Source organism: Tupaia chinensis, unplaced genomic scaffold (assembly GCF_000334495.1).
Source record: "Tupaia chinensis unplaced genomic scaffold, TupChi_1.0 Scaffold145148_1, whole genome shotgun sequence".
Classification (NCBI taxonomy): Eukaryota; Metazoa; Chordata; class Mammalia; order Scandentia; family Tupaiidae; genus Tupaia; species Tupaia belangeri.
In genome coordinates this window covers 177080-189908 of record NW_006205008.1, presented here as the reverse complement: position 1 = coordinate 189908, position 12829 = coordinate 177080, and the positions used below count along the sequence as shown (strand labels likewise).

Here is a 12829-nt window from a genome sequence, read left to right as displayed (position 1 = left end):
AATGTAAAGTCAGTTGTTCATCTGTCCCTAGACAACCTTCTTCCCCTATTTCTGAGTTAAGGCCCAGTGCATATGAAGATTTAGGACCACGAGTGGCTTTCATTTTATTTCATCATATTCACTGGTGTGCTATGCCAGTGGCTTGATTCATAACTTTTCCAATTATTTCAGACAGCATCCTCTTGGTTTTATTTTCTGAAGTTACCTCAACTTTTTAGTTTCCTGATGTTCTGTGCAATGGCATGGTGCCAAGGCAAAATTTCCACAGGTCCAAAACATGGTGTACTCTTTAACATTTAGAAACTCGATGTGAACAAGAATGACTTCAGAGGAAATAATCATTACACACATGGGAGTTTACTTTTTGTCATGAAATCACTTAAAACACTGCAGCCCTGTTTAGCGAATGGTAACAGGTAGCTGGCATCTCCTCTTGATCAGGAGGCAGGAGAGTGGTCCAATGTTAAGTGCCTTTCCTGAGCTGGGTCTGTATAAGCTCCAACAGTGTCAAAGAACTCCAAATCAAAATAGCTTGGATGAAAGAAACAAACACAATGACTTACTGAGTATTAAAAAATGATCATAAAAAGGAGCTTCACTGGAAAACGAATCTTACAGCCTGAGAAACACTTGAGTAACTTTCAATTTGGAAGAGGAGCAATGATAATTTATCCTATTATCAATACAATGAACAAACTGGAGAGAGATGCAAATAAAATGATATAGTAGCTCAGAGAAATCCAATTGGTTTTCTTGAATAAAGCTGAAGGACAGGGTAAGATATACAAACTCGTAAAAATACTGCTGCTATATTTGCTGTTGGCCAAAGAACAGTTACAGGAAGAAACCAAGGAGGATTTTTTTTTTTTTTTTTTTTTTGTCTATAAATAAACTTAAGAATGTTTTCCTGTCCCGCTGTTATGGAGGAGAAAGAAAACCCCCAAATGAACAGCATAATTATCCACAGGTCAACAGGTAATCAGCATTCCCCAATCTTTTGAAGAGGTGCTCTAAAACATGTTAAATATTCAATGAGTGCCAGCTGTCTCTTAAGTCACCTCACTAACTGGCACAAGGCTCTGACTTGGCACGTACCTGCCTCTTTTACAGGATGACACGTGGGCAGTCACCTAGTCACTGTGGGGCCAGCCTCAGAAGTCAGTGCTCATCCCTGGAGGCCTAAACACCTCGGCTCAGAAGCTAAGAGGGGAACCTCTCCAAGACACTCTATGCTTCTGCAGGAAGCAGACTGTGTTTCCTCAGGCACTATCCCACAGAGGATAAGAATGGACTGTTTTCAAAAGATAAAAAGGAAGCCACACCTAACAGTACTACCAGGACACACAGGATTCTGAGTCACAAGGCTTGAGAATCAGAACAAGAGCAGGTTGTTACAAGTGCAACTGACACGCAAGGACTGTGGGTTAAGTGACTCACTTGGGGATTTTGGGTGAAATATTTAGATTTCCCACTTGCTGGGCCAATGGCTTCTGATCTATAAAACGGAGGACAGGCCAAACACCGGGGCGTGAGTGTACTACTACACAAGCCTGGGGCCACAGGGGAGGCCTGGGTTTTGTTCCTGGACCAATCTAGATAGGCCGAGTGTGGTGGTGCACACCTCGGGTGCTGGCTGGCTGGGAAATTGAGGAAAGGGGAACTGTGGTGGTGTTAGATGTCACAGACATCTGCCTATGTCTCGCTCCCTCCCCCTCCTACACATGCACACTCTCTCATTAAAAACAAACAAAAGGACAAAGGCATGAGTAGAATAGCAAGACATTTTCAGATTTAATAAAAGTATTACATATAAAGAAATGCACAGCTCAAGGCCAGCAGATGGAGTGGAGGTTAAGGTGGCTGGATCCCACATAGCCAACAGCACGGTTAGCGTCCCAAACAGAGTGGCTTGGAAAATATGCTAGTGTGCATGCATACCCAAAACCCTGAGAAGAGAGTAGAGAAGGGACTACAGTGTGACCCCTGGAGGATGATCTTTCTCTCTCTCTCTTGGCCTCTCTCTGGTAAGCAAATGTGCCCTACAGCAAAAAGCATGGCTCAACACCCTTTGGAATGACCAAAATAAAGTGTGACAATGCCAAGTGCTGATGAGGAGGTGGAGAAACTGGAAACTTTGAACATGTTGGTAGGAATGTAAAATGGTTCAGTTATATCAGAAAAGTGTTTAACGGTTTCTTAAAGTTAAACATACAGCTGCCATATGGTCAACACATCCCAGTCCTGAGTACCCACTCAAAAAGAAAGAAAAACAGGTCTACACAGGGACAGTTACACCAGTATTTACAAAAGCATTACTCATAACAACTAAATCTTAAAAAAAAACCTAAATGTCTAACAATCAATCAATAAATAAAATGCTGTACATCCATACAATGGAGTACCACCTTTTAATAAAAAGGGACTAAGTACTGATGTGTGCAACATTGCCAAACCTCGATAGATTAGGATAAACGAAAGAACCAGATCCAAAAGATTCAGCTTATATGTAATTTCTAGAAAAGGCAAACTATAAAGACAGAAACAGATTACTAGTTGCCTAGGACCGAGAGGATAGAGAGTGACTAACAATGGACGCCAGGGAACTTTTTGGGTAATGGAAATATCAAAAAAACTAGACTGTGGCAATACTTGCAGGATGTAAGTGTCTTGAAGCTCAACAGACTGTACATGGGTAAATTTATTGGCATATAAAATATATACGAAATACAGCTCAATAAAATCAAACTCGGAGCTACCACCTTTGCTATCTGGGGGGGAAGCTCAGCATTCTTTACTTTTACTGTTCTAAATAAATGTTGAACATAAATCTTCTAGGTTAAAACCTGAAGCTTGTGGTCCCAACTGGGAGTGATACTAAGACACTACTCTGCAGGTTAGGATCTCTCGAGAGACATAGGTTCAATTCCTGCCCAATCTAAAGGCTGGGTTTGCATGGTGTGCCTATAACCCCTGCAATTCAGGAAGCTGAGGCAGAAGGATGGCCACATAGTAAGAATGTGCCTTCAGTAAAAAAAACAAGAAACAAAGTTTGTGTACCTGCGATAGTTCAGGAGGAAAAATCAGAGACCAAACTGCCTCAGACCAGAATCCAGAGGTATGTCCTCGTTTCCTTCCACATTCTTTCTGTGGAATTTGTTAAGACATCTCATGCCTTTCATATCTTTTTCTCTGTTTAGACACCAAACTAATGGTAAAAAAAATTATCACAGAAAATTAACACCATGAGCTTTACGACGTCCCATCATAAATAAGGACCTGTACAGTGAATATTGTTGCCCTGTCTAGGAAAATGCAGGAAGGGTAAAAACAATACTCTGAGCCCATTTTGCACATTTCTGATGGCTTCTTTAATATTATAGTAAATCAGTCCATGTCTTTGCTTTCATATATATAAAAACTATCTTCAAAAATGTATGTTTCAGAATTCAAGCTTTGCAAAGCCAACACTTCTTGACTTATAGAGACAAAATGTTAAATGACCTAGACAAACATCTCTGTCTAGATCTCCATCTAGATCTAAGTCTCCATCTGATGCCTCTATCTGTACATCCCCTGACAAGTCCATTTATTCTCCTTATCAGAAACACTAAAGAGGTTTTCGTCATTGGGCGTGTGTACTCACTAAAGAGTGAGAGGAAAAGTGAGACATTTTTTCAATAAAAAATCTTTTTTTGGGGGGCCAGCAGATGGCATGGTAGTTAAGACACTGGCATGCCACATGGCTCACTATGGTTTGAGATTGGGATCTGGCAGCTTGCTTTCTCACCACCCCACTCCTTCCCCGTACCCCCATCAAAGCACATGCCCTATAGCAAATTAAAGAATAATGGTAATAATGGGGCCAGCAGCTGGCACGGTGGTTAAGGCGCTGAACATGGCCAACCACAGTTAAGTCCCAAACCTGGCGGTTTGTTCTCTCTCTCTGTAATGCGTGCACACATGCCCTATAGCAAATTATAGAAAGTAAACAAAAAATTAAATAATTCTTAAAAAAAAATGATAAAAATACGTCAAGCCAGCCTGTGGTGTAGTGGTCAAGACAGATGGATCCCAAATGGCCAACTGTGTAGGCTGAGTTCCAGACCCAGCGGCTTGAAAATCAGGTGTGCATGCATGCTCAAAATTCTGAGAGGAGAATGGAGAAGAATAGTGGCATGGCCATCCCCCTGGGGGATACATTCTGGTTCCTCCTCCCTACTCCAGCGAGCAACCACACCCTCCAGTAAACTCAAAAACCAAAACAAAACAACCTTTAAAGGTCACCCCATGGTCTATTGGTTAACAGAACCAGATCCCATTATTCAAATTTTTAGCCCTGGCAGCTTGAAAACAATACCAGGCAGGTGTGTGTGCATGTTCGAAATATTGACATGGTGGAGATAAGGTGTGATCATGCCCCATCGGGGGTGCTTTCTCTCTTTCTTTTTCTTTGATATGCACACGTACCCTCAGGCAAGTAAAAATAAATAAATAAATGTCAATAAAACAGATCATACTATATACATGGTACTGAAAATATGTGGGATGCTTTTAAAATGACAGAACACAATATTCAAAAATGAGAAACGGAAAAACTCCAAAACTTAAAAGTCACCATATCTGAAACATTTTGACATCTCCTTTTGCCTTGAAGCCAAACGTTTACATCAAAGAAAAAGAACTACCAATGCAAATAAGAGGGAAAAAAGGAGATGGAAAGAGGCTGAAAATACTTCCCTGAGTTCAGAAGTCGCCTAAATTCGTTATGGCACTTTGATTTCACACTGATGAGCCAAAGACCAATACTAATTTCAGTTTCTAAGTGCTCATGAAGACAATCTGAATTCTGAGAACAGAAGTTATGGTACCCTCGACTCTATGAAGTAAAATATCCATATCCTGCCATCAGCCTGGGCAAAGATTGTGGCTAATAAAAATAGCCCAAACTAATGTGATTTCTTTTCCTTACAGAGATCCCAGCTTTCTCACTTTCCCTCTCTCCAAACACCTACTGCACTTTCCGTACACCTCTGATACAGGTCTGACTCGACCATCAGTCACAGTTTTTTTGCATCTAACTGTTAACTCTTGGAGGGCTATTTTCCATTGCTGTCTGTTTTCTGTACTCCTTTACTTGGGCTTTTATAGGTTGTGCACAGAAAATAAAGTTAGTACATAAATTTTAAAATATATATATATATATATATTTATTTATTTCAGTAAGAAACATGTTACACAAAGAATTATTGATAGTATTGTTTCCATTTTGGGTTTCCAACCCATCTTGATTCACATGTGTCAGTAGAACTTGTATGACGGATTCTAGCCCTACGTGCAAAACATAGATGAATGTACAAATATATTTTTAAAAAATCACATATTCAAATAAGGACATTAAAACTATTTATATGCACATCAATCAAACTTCTATCTTTACAAATCATGTAAAAACATTAAAATGGATTCAGTTAACTCAATTACCCAATTTCCAATCATAACCTGCAGCCTACATGGGCAGAGGTTGCTCTAGCGAAACAAGACCCAGGCCTGGAAACACTAGTCCAGGGTAGCCCCAGGTGAAACACATCGTATACTCCTGTCCTTAGTTTCAGCTACACTGGTTTGGATTTATTTTTCACATGTTGCTTTGTAAAGTGATCTTTGATACGCTGTGTGTTTTATCTTCCCATGCCAGAAATGACATCTTGTGTTTCTTGGTATTTTCCAGCCACTTCTTACACAGGCCCTTATGTATAACAAATTCAAGAAAATGTGCTGGCTGATTAGGCTGACTTGGGTTTTTAGCAATTCCTCATTATCTGAAAAATAGAGTACTTTAAATTTTTTTGTGCATTTTTCATTGCAGATATGAACTGAGCTCATGTGAACGGAGTTCTGCATGGGAAACTAACCTGACCAGCAAGAGTAGAATACAATGGAAATGGAGTTTTCTAGATGAGGTAGTTCAAACAGCACTACCACCTTTAGTCCAGCAGTCCTCCTTGAGTGGTGCCAGGTGCCTGCTTCCCATAGGGAATCAATCACGGTACGTTTATTTATAGTCAGGACAGAGACAAGACACTCCACTGCCTATACACTATTCTTGCCTAGGCACTATTCCTGTCTTTCAGGGATGATTTCTCACTTTCCATCTCACCGTCACTCTGGCGAGCACAGGTGCCCTATGACAAAATAACCTTAAAAACAAAACAAAACAAAAACACTAGACAGTAATTTGTTTTTAATTGCAATAGTACAAGTTTATAAGACAAATGCCACTTGTAGGATTCATTCATTTAATTCATTTGAAAGATACTTATCAAGGTTGTATATGACCAGTCCTCCTCTAAGGTGTTGGGAATTTGAGGCTTACTAGAGTCGAGTATCACTCTTTCTGCATGTACAGACCCAGAAATATAAATTTGATACATGCTAACTGGATTTAATAATACACCTTAGGGTCAGCCTCTGACAATAGAAGATTAATGAAAACCACAGTAGGCCCTAACACACACTGACACCAGTAGGTGCTACTAAAAATAATGCAACTTATTAGTGCCTCATGAGACCAGGCACAAAACAGCAGCTCATTAAAATGCTCAAGATGAGAATGACTGCCAAGTAAAGCATTCTGTCAAAGGAATGAAACTAATGCTCCCTATAAAAGAAATGAAAAAGCTGCAAAATGTTTCTATGCCTGCCTCCCTTTTCCAGCTGAACTTTATATGTTTTATATGAAAATGGCTTTCGTCTTTCATAGCACAGAAGAGCTGATGGCTCTGGCATCAAAGCTGCTAAAATCAACAATAGTGTAATTATTCGCACACTTTCAAAATACTTGCCGGCTGGGATTTTCCTAATTTAGAAATGCTGGTGGTCTAGGTCTCTCAATAACCTGTGCTAAAAAGAATTCTAAAGTCTTGCCCAAAGCATTTTTTCTACAGCAATTATTTGACTTGTTCATACCTCACCTACTCTCACCAAGTGTTTGAGGCAGTCTACCACATCCCAATGCCACACCGCTGGCTGTGACAGTACTTTAATGGTACACTGTCATGAGCGAGTACATGTAAAGCACGTAGAGCAGGGCTTGGCACATGCAAGTGGCAGCTTTAAAATACATGAGTAAGTGCATGAGGGTAAATGAATAACTATATTTTAACTTTCCCCATTATATAAGTTGAAAATGGGAAGGAATTTTAGTACATGACAGTTCTCAGGACATTTTTAAACTGCAGATTCTTAAAAAAAAAAATCTATGAAACAGATGAAAATGTAATAGCATAAAATTATACAGATTGGACTTCCTTTCTGAGGCTCTTGAAAGTCCATTTTATCATTTTATTTTTTTCTTCCTTGATCTGTCTGGTGTTTAAAGAAAGAAATAGCAAAAAAAAAAAAAAAAAAAAAAAAAAAAAAAAGAAGAAAGAAAGTCAAGACCTTGTGAAACCTGATCTACCTTGGGACTTGGATAGAAAGAATTTAAGAAATTATGTATTGGTTAGAGATTTACGAGGAAAAAAGGGAGACCCACAAATAAAACCAAGATACTCAAATGAGTTCCAAATACTTCTGCGATAAAATAAGAAATTGCATATTAATAGCACCGCAATTACTCCTTTTGTTTGGTTCTTTGTAATTGCTTTTAATAAATTACTCTGCCTCCCCCCATCACTCAAGTAAGTTGTCATCCAAAGGCACAATCAGTACAATCCAGGACACAAAGCCAGTCACAGATAGGGAGGGAGGAGGGACGAAGAGGAGGAGGGCAGGCTGGTGCTTCAAGAGCTGTGACTCATTAGAATCCATAAAGCTTTTCTATGGAAATCAAGTATCAATGAAGCTATTGTAGGACATTTCAGCTATATAAATGTAGACTAGTTATGAATTCTCACAGAGCAGCCGGACTCTCAAAAAGAGGCAAGGATACCAAGGTCGGGGAAATCACTCCCCAAGGATGCTGCCTCAGGTGCAGTAAGAATGCTCGCAAAGCTCCCATTTCGCTGTGTGTGGGGTAGTCCCTACGAGATGGCAAGAAACCCTTGCTTCAGCACTCTGTAGGTCCACACCGTGCCATTTTCCTGAGCCTAGTGTACTACTAGCTCCAGAGTCAAGCCTAAGACAGTAATCATCGTCTGCCATTATGGGTCCAAGAGAGATCTAAATAATGTTTGAGTCTTCCATACTCGTTTACAGAAATCATAAACTGAATATAAAGTAAACCTCTGCCACAAAAGACCAACACAACAGAAAAGCACTTTGTTAAATAGTTTAAAATGTGTACCTACCTTTATAATTTTGAATATTTCAGCATTAGAACTGTAATAAAGTATTCTCCCACAATATATAAAATTTAATAATGTATACTGCAAAATGGATACACCAAGTTGGGGTCTATATACACTTTTCAAATCTATGAATTCTTATTCAAACTAAGATCATCACTGAATGCGGTTCAGAGTCAAGGCTGAGGATAGAAACAATAAGAGCAAAAATGTTCCAGAATTTCGAAGGGCAATTATTACAAAGAAAGTACTTTCAGTATTGTTTTTGCCAAGACTCAGAAAAGGATTTATCATTTGGCTCCAATTAAACGGCCACTAAATATGATGAAGTCCACATTTTCCACAGCCATCCTTCTACATTTTCATGTTTCACTCTGGATATTCAAGGAAAATGTCACCAAATTTTAAACAACTCTAGTATTAAGTGGCTCAAGAGTATTGTTTTTCGAGTTCTGGCAGAAAAGAAAAATTAAGGTAACTTTAAAGGGTGCTGCTGCTGGAAACCATTTGCACAGTGTTCATTATGACGAATCTTAACAGAGGCCAGACAATCTCACCATGGCCAAGACCGCTCGCTTACAGACACACTGACTGCGTGTTAATACTACCCAACCTTTGTATCGTTGAATTTTCAGCATTTTGAAATTGAGCCAATGAATACTGACATCATCATTTATACTTACTGATGACCAGAACTGAATACTGTAAAGTTTGTTGTTCTCTGTATATCCTCAGATATTCATAAACTAGGAAGCGTGCTTCCTTTGAATCTGAAAATTGTCATTATCTTCCTCTACAGGAATCATATTCCATTCACATATTTTCCTTAAGAACACTATTTCATAAAACTCATGACAGTCCAGTACTTAGAAGTTAAATGGATTTCTTAAACTTTATTCTACATATATACATGCACAAAATATTGCTTAATCTATGATAGTTATGCATACTTTGTATTTATTTTGAATTGTTAAAGGTAAAAAAAGAAAAAGCTGTTATTTTCCAAAACTAACAGTCATTTAGGGAAATCTATTGTTTTAAATACGCTCTCCGCCATCTCACACTGCCTAACCCGCCCCTGTGGGGCCAGCTGACCCAGCCACCTTGCTCTTTCTGTAGTCAGTCATGTTTTCCCTTCTTTTTCTGTTGCAAAAACTATTCAAACTAAATCAAAGGAACCTGAAATAATGGAAGGTATCCGAAGGGAAGGAGAAAATACCTGAGGACCAGAAGCAGAAAAAAAAGGTGACTTTTGTCACTTCAAATAAAGAAAATGAAAGACAACATAAAAGAATTCAGTTTTACCAGTGCCAAAAGTGCTGAAATATGAAGCTAAAACAAAATGGAAATAAATGTCAGAGAAGATAGGAGAAGATGCGTAAGAGAGAATGATGCAGCTTCAGCATAAGAAATGCAAACCTGTTAAGGCAGCTCTCTGGTGGGTGGGAATGACACAAAGCAGAAGGGGGAAAAGCTGGGAAAGACCAGGAGAGCGTTTTAAATCCCTTATCTGAGTGGTACATCTCACTCACCCAATTTACTTTATTTCATTATTCGTTATGTTAACCCACACAGCATAAGTTTGTTTTGTTCCCCTACTGAATTCACTGAAAAACTCCACTAGTATTTCAAGTTCCATCAGGCAGTGTCTACCATTCAGCACCGTGGAGATTTTCTTAGGGGGAGAACAAACATCTCTAAGATGCCTTTGGCCTATGTGGTTCCTCGCCTGGCCGTGCCGGTCGTCAAAGTCTGGCCTTTCACTGTTGCTCTGCTCTTCTTTCTCAGGCAGGTCAGATGGCTCTGCTTTCCACAGGGCAGTGAAGGTTTCCCTCCCATCAGTGGAAACCTGTTACAAGCCCTAGCATGGCTGACAGACTGCTTCACCAAATGCACTCATCTAGGTGGATCCTGGAAAAGGCCTGAAGCCCCAGACACTTGGGGATGGAGGAAAGGCAGGGCGTGGAGAGGCATGGGGGTGAGGAAAACAACGCAGGCAAACAAAGGCAATGAGTACATTTACAAAGTGGACCTGCCAGACATGGTCAAAATGCATTTCCTTCTTTTACTGTAATATAAAATGAACAAAAGCAGAGAATACAGAAATTTTATTTTAATGAAGAAAAACTTAGTGGATATACAAAAAAGGAGCAACTGAACAATCTGCTTCTCCACGTGGCATGGTAGACATTTAAAAAATAACTTACTAGCGTTACTAGTAAGCCAGTTACCTAGGTTCCTACTAATAATAATATGTTCGAGTCCTAACAAAAGGTTAACCTTGACTGAATACTCATTACCACAGAAATCCACATGTAGTTCAAAATAGGAGCCACACAAAGGAGCCACACTGTTCAGCTGCGGGATCTCAGCTGCGGGATCGCTTAGCTGCAGGATCGCTTCTGGGCCTTTCAGAAGTACTTTCTGTGACTTTCTAATGCCCTTGGTCATAGATCTCACTCCTGTCCACCTGGTTCTTTGGAAAACTTGCACGCTTTGGCCCAGCAGGTTCCTAAACTCCTCCTGGGGCGGCAGAGGCAAAACAGTGGGCAAAGGACTGGGTGCTGCTGCTGCCCAGAGCCAGGAGAAAAGACTGAGGACACTGATAATGAACAGTCTGATTCCATTCTGAAATTTCTCTTCCTTTTATCCCTTCCATCTGCACCCTCTAAAGTTGTCAGCTCTAATCTTCAACCCTTGAAAGGAAATTCTGAATGTGGGTCCCTGTCTACTTCATTTCTGCGTTCTCCTTAAAAATGCTCACATTCTTCTAAGGAGAAAAGTCAGGGGTGTGTTCTCTCCCAAAATTCTAGCAAAACAAGGTTTATGGAGGAGAAATGGTTGAGCGAGGCATGTCCATTTCCTTGGAAGGTAAAATCCCCAGAGCCCTCCACCTCCCCACAAATTCTCGGAAGTGGTTAGGTCATGGTGTCACAGATAATGTTAATTCTAGCTCAGATTTTGGTAGGGACAATAGTAATCCACACAAACAATGGTTTCCCCTTTTTCTGTGTGATAGACTGTTATTTCAGTAATCTTATTTGTGGTTAAAGAAATAACAGCCACACGTGGTTTTCAAAAAATACTAAGTTAGCCATAATTTTCTTCCTTCTTTGGACAGTTTCTAATCTTATGCATCACCTCACAGATATTTAAAAAGCACCTAAACCATCTAAGTTAAACAAAGACAACTTACCAGGGCCTGCTGAGGTATTGTCAGAAAAGTCGAGTCTGTTCAGTGTCACTTTTTCTATTACTGCTTACTAAAGTGACATATACGACTGTGTTTAAAAGGAAAGGGTTGGGGTACTACTTTTCACACAAACTGAACGTACAAACGACTACACTCCGAGATCAGAGCTTTCTCCAGCTCTCTAGAAGCCGCCCTGGGGTATCCTCAAATGCACTCTGAAACGTCGGTATCCCCTTCATTATAACGTGCTTTGCGCACATTCGCAGACACTGCAATGCCCATACTAAGGCAACACATCACAGAAGTTGGCAGCCATGTTATCAGCAAGAATGTGGTGCCAGACTCTGGGGTGATTCATCATACATTCTAGCAGCAGAAAAACACACCACTATTTTAATCCCCTGGTGCTACTGAGAACTAAGAAACAGTGAAACAGAATTAAGCAGAAGCAACAAACATCGTATCTGCTGTCGTATTTACCAAAACATCATTGGCTTTTAACCATTCTTCGTAAAAGTCACTTAAACAACAGACCACTTACTTACCTTAGTTCATAATACTTATTACAATGACAAACCAAGTTTCAACTTCACACAATTTCAGGAGAAAATACACAATCCAAACTTCTACAAAGGGTAAGGTAATACAATTCTGAAATTAGGAAAACAAATTTCTCATTTGCTTTACAATAAATAAAAATGTTTCATATGTTGCAAAAGTAACCCCATTTCTTTCATCTCCTCTCTCCACTTTAAAATGATTCCAATTTAAAGTCTAGAGGAGTGAGTGTGTTACTTTGTCTATCACAACCTAACACAGAAACCTAAAACTGTGGGCACTTCATTCAGCATTTTTTATTCAGTTTTTCAGATGTCCCAGAATACTACTGGCCTAATATAATAATGGAACCGCTACAATACTATTGCTCTCTTAAACAGCATGAACAAATCTCTACCCCAATCGTTCTTAGTTCTTGAGAAACAGTACGCTGGTGATCATCAGGATTAGCAGCCAGTATTTTTAGAGAACTAGCCACATAAGTTAAATCCACGGCTTACTGTAAATTGAATAAAAACTTTTCTTTAGGCACTCCATTGTCGTGGCCAAGTACTCGGGGGCAGAGGTTACGATTTATCAAGACCTCAACCGAGCCAGGTCCTAGCGGAACGCCTACCTTTTCAAACACCTCTTCGTTCTCCCTCCGTTTCCGTTTTCGGGGTCTCCGGTTCGCCTGAAGCCATTTCATGACCTGAAGTTCAAAAACCACAGAGCATTTTCAACAGGACGCCCCTCGGCTGAGAAACGACGGCGCCCGGCCTCCCTTCACCTGGGGAGCCGCCGGCACCTGCGG

The 12829-nt window shown here is 40.0% G+C and overlaps 1 protein-coding gene across 1 annotated transcript in view; it reads right to left on the bottom strand.

The window, feature by feature from the left end:
- Nucleotides 1-12829, bottom strand: part of AOPEP (aminopeptidase O (putative)) — a 237910-nt gene that overhangs the window by 76435 nt on the left and 148646 nt on the right. The window contains exon 12 of the mRNA XM_027768006.1: nt 12653-12748. Coding sequence (XP_027623807.1) covers nt 12653-12748 — 96 coding nt within the window. The remainder of the gene's footprint in view (nt 1-12652; nt 12749-12829) is intronic.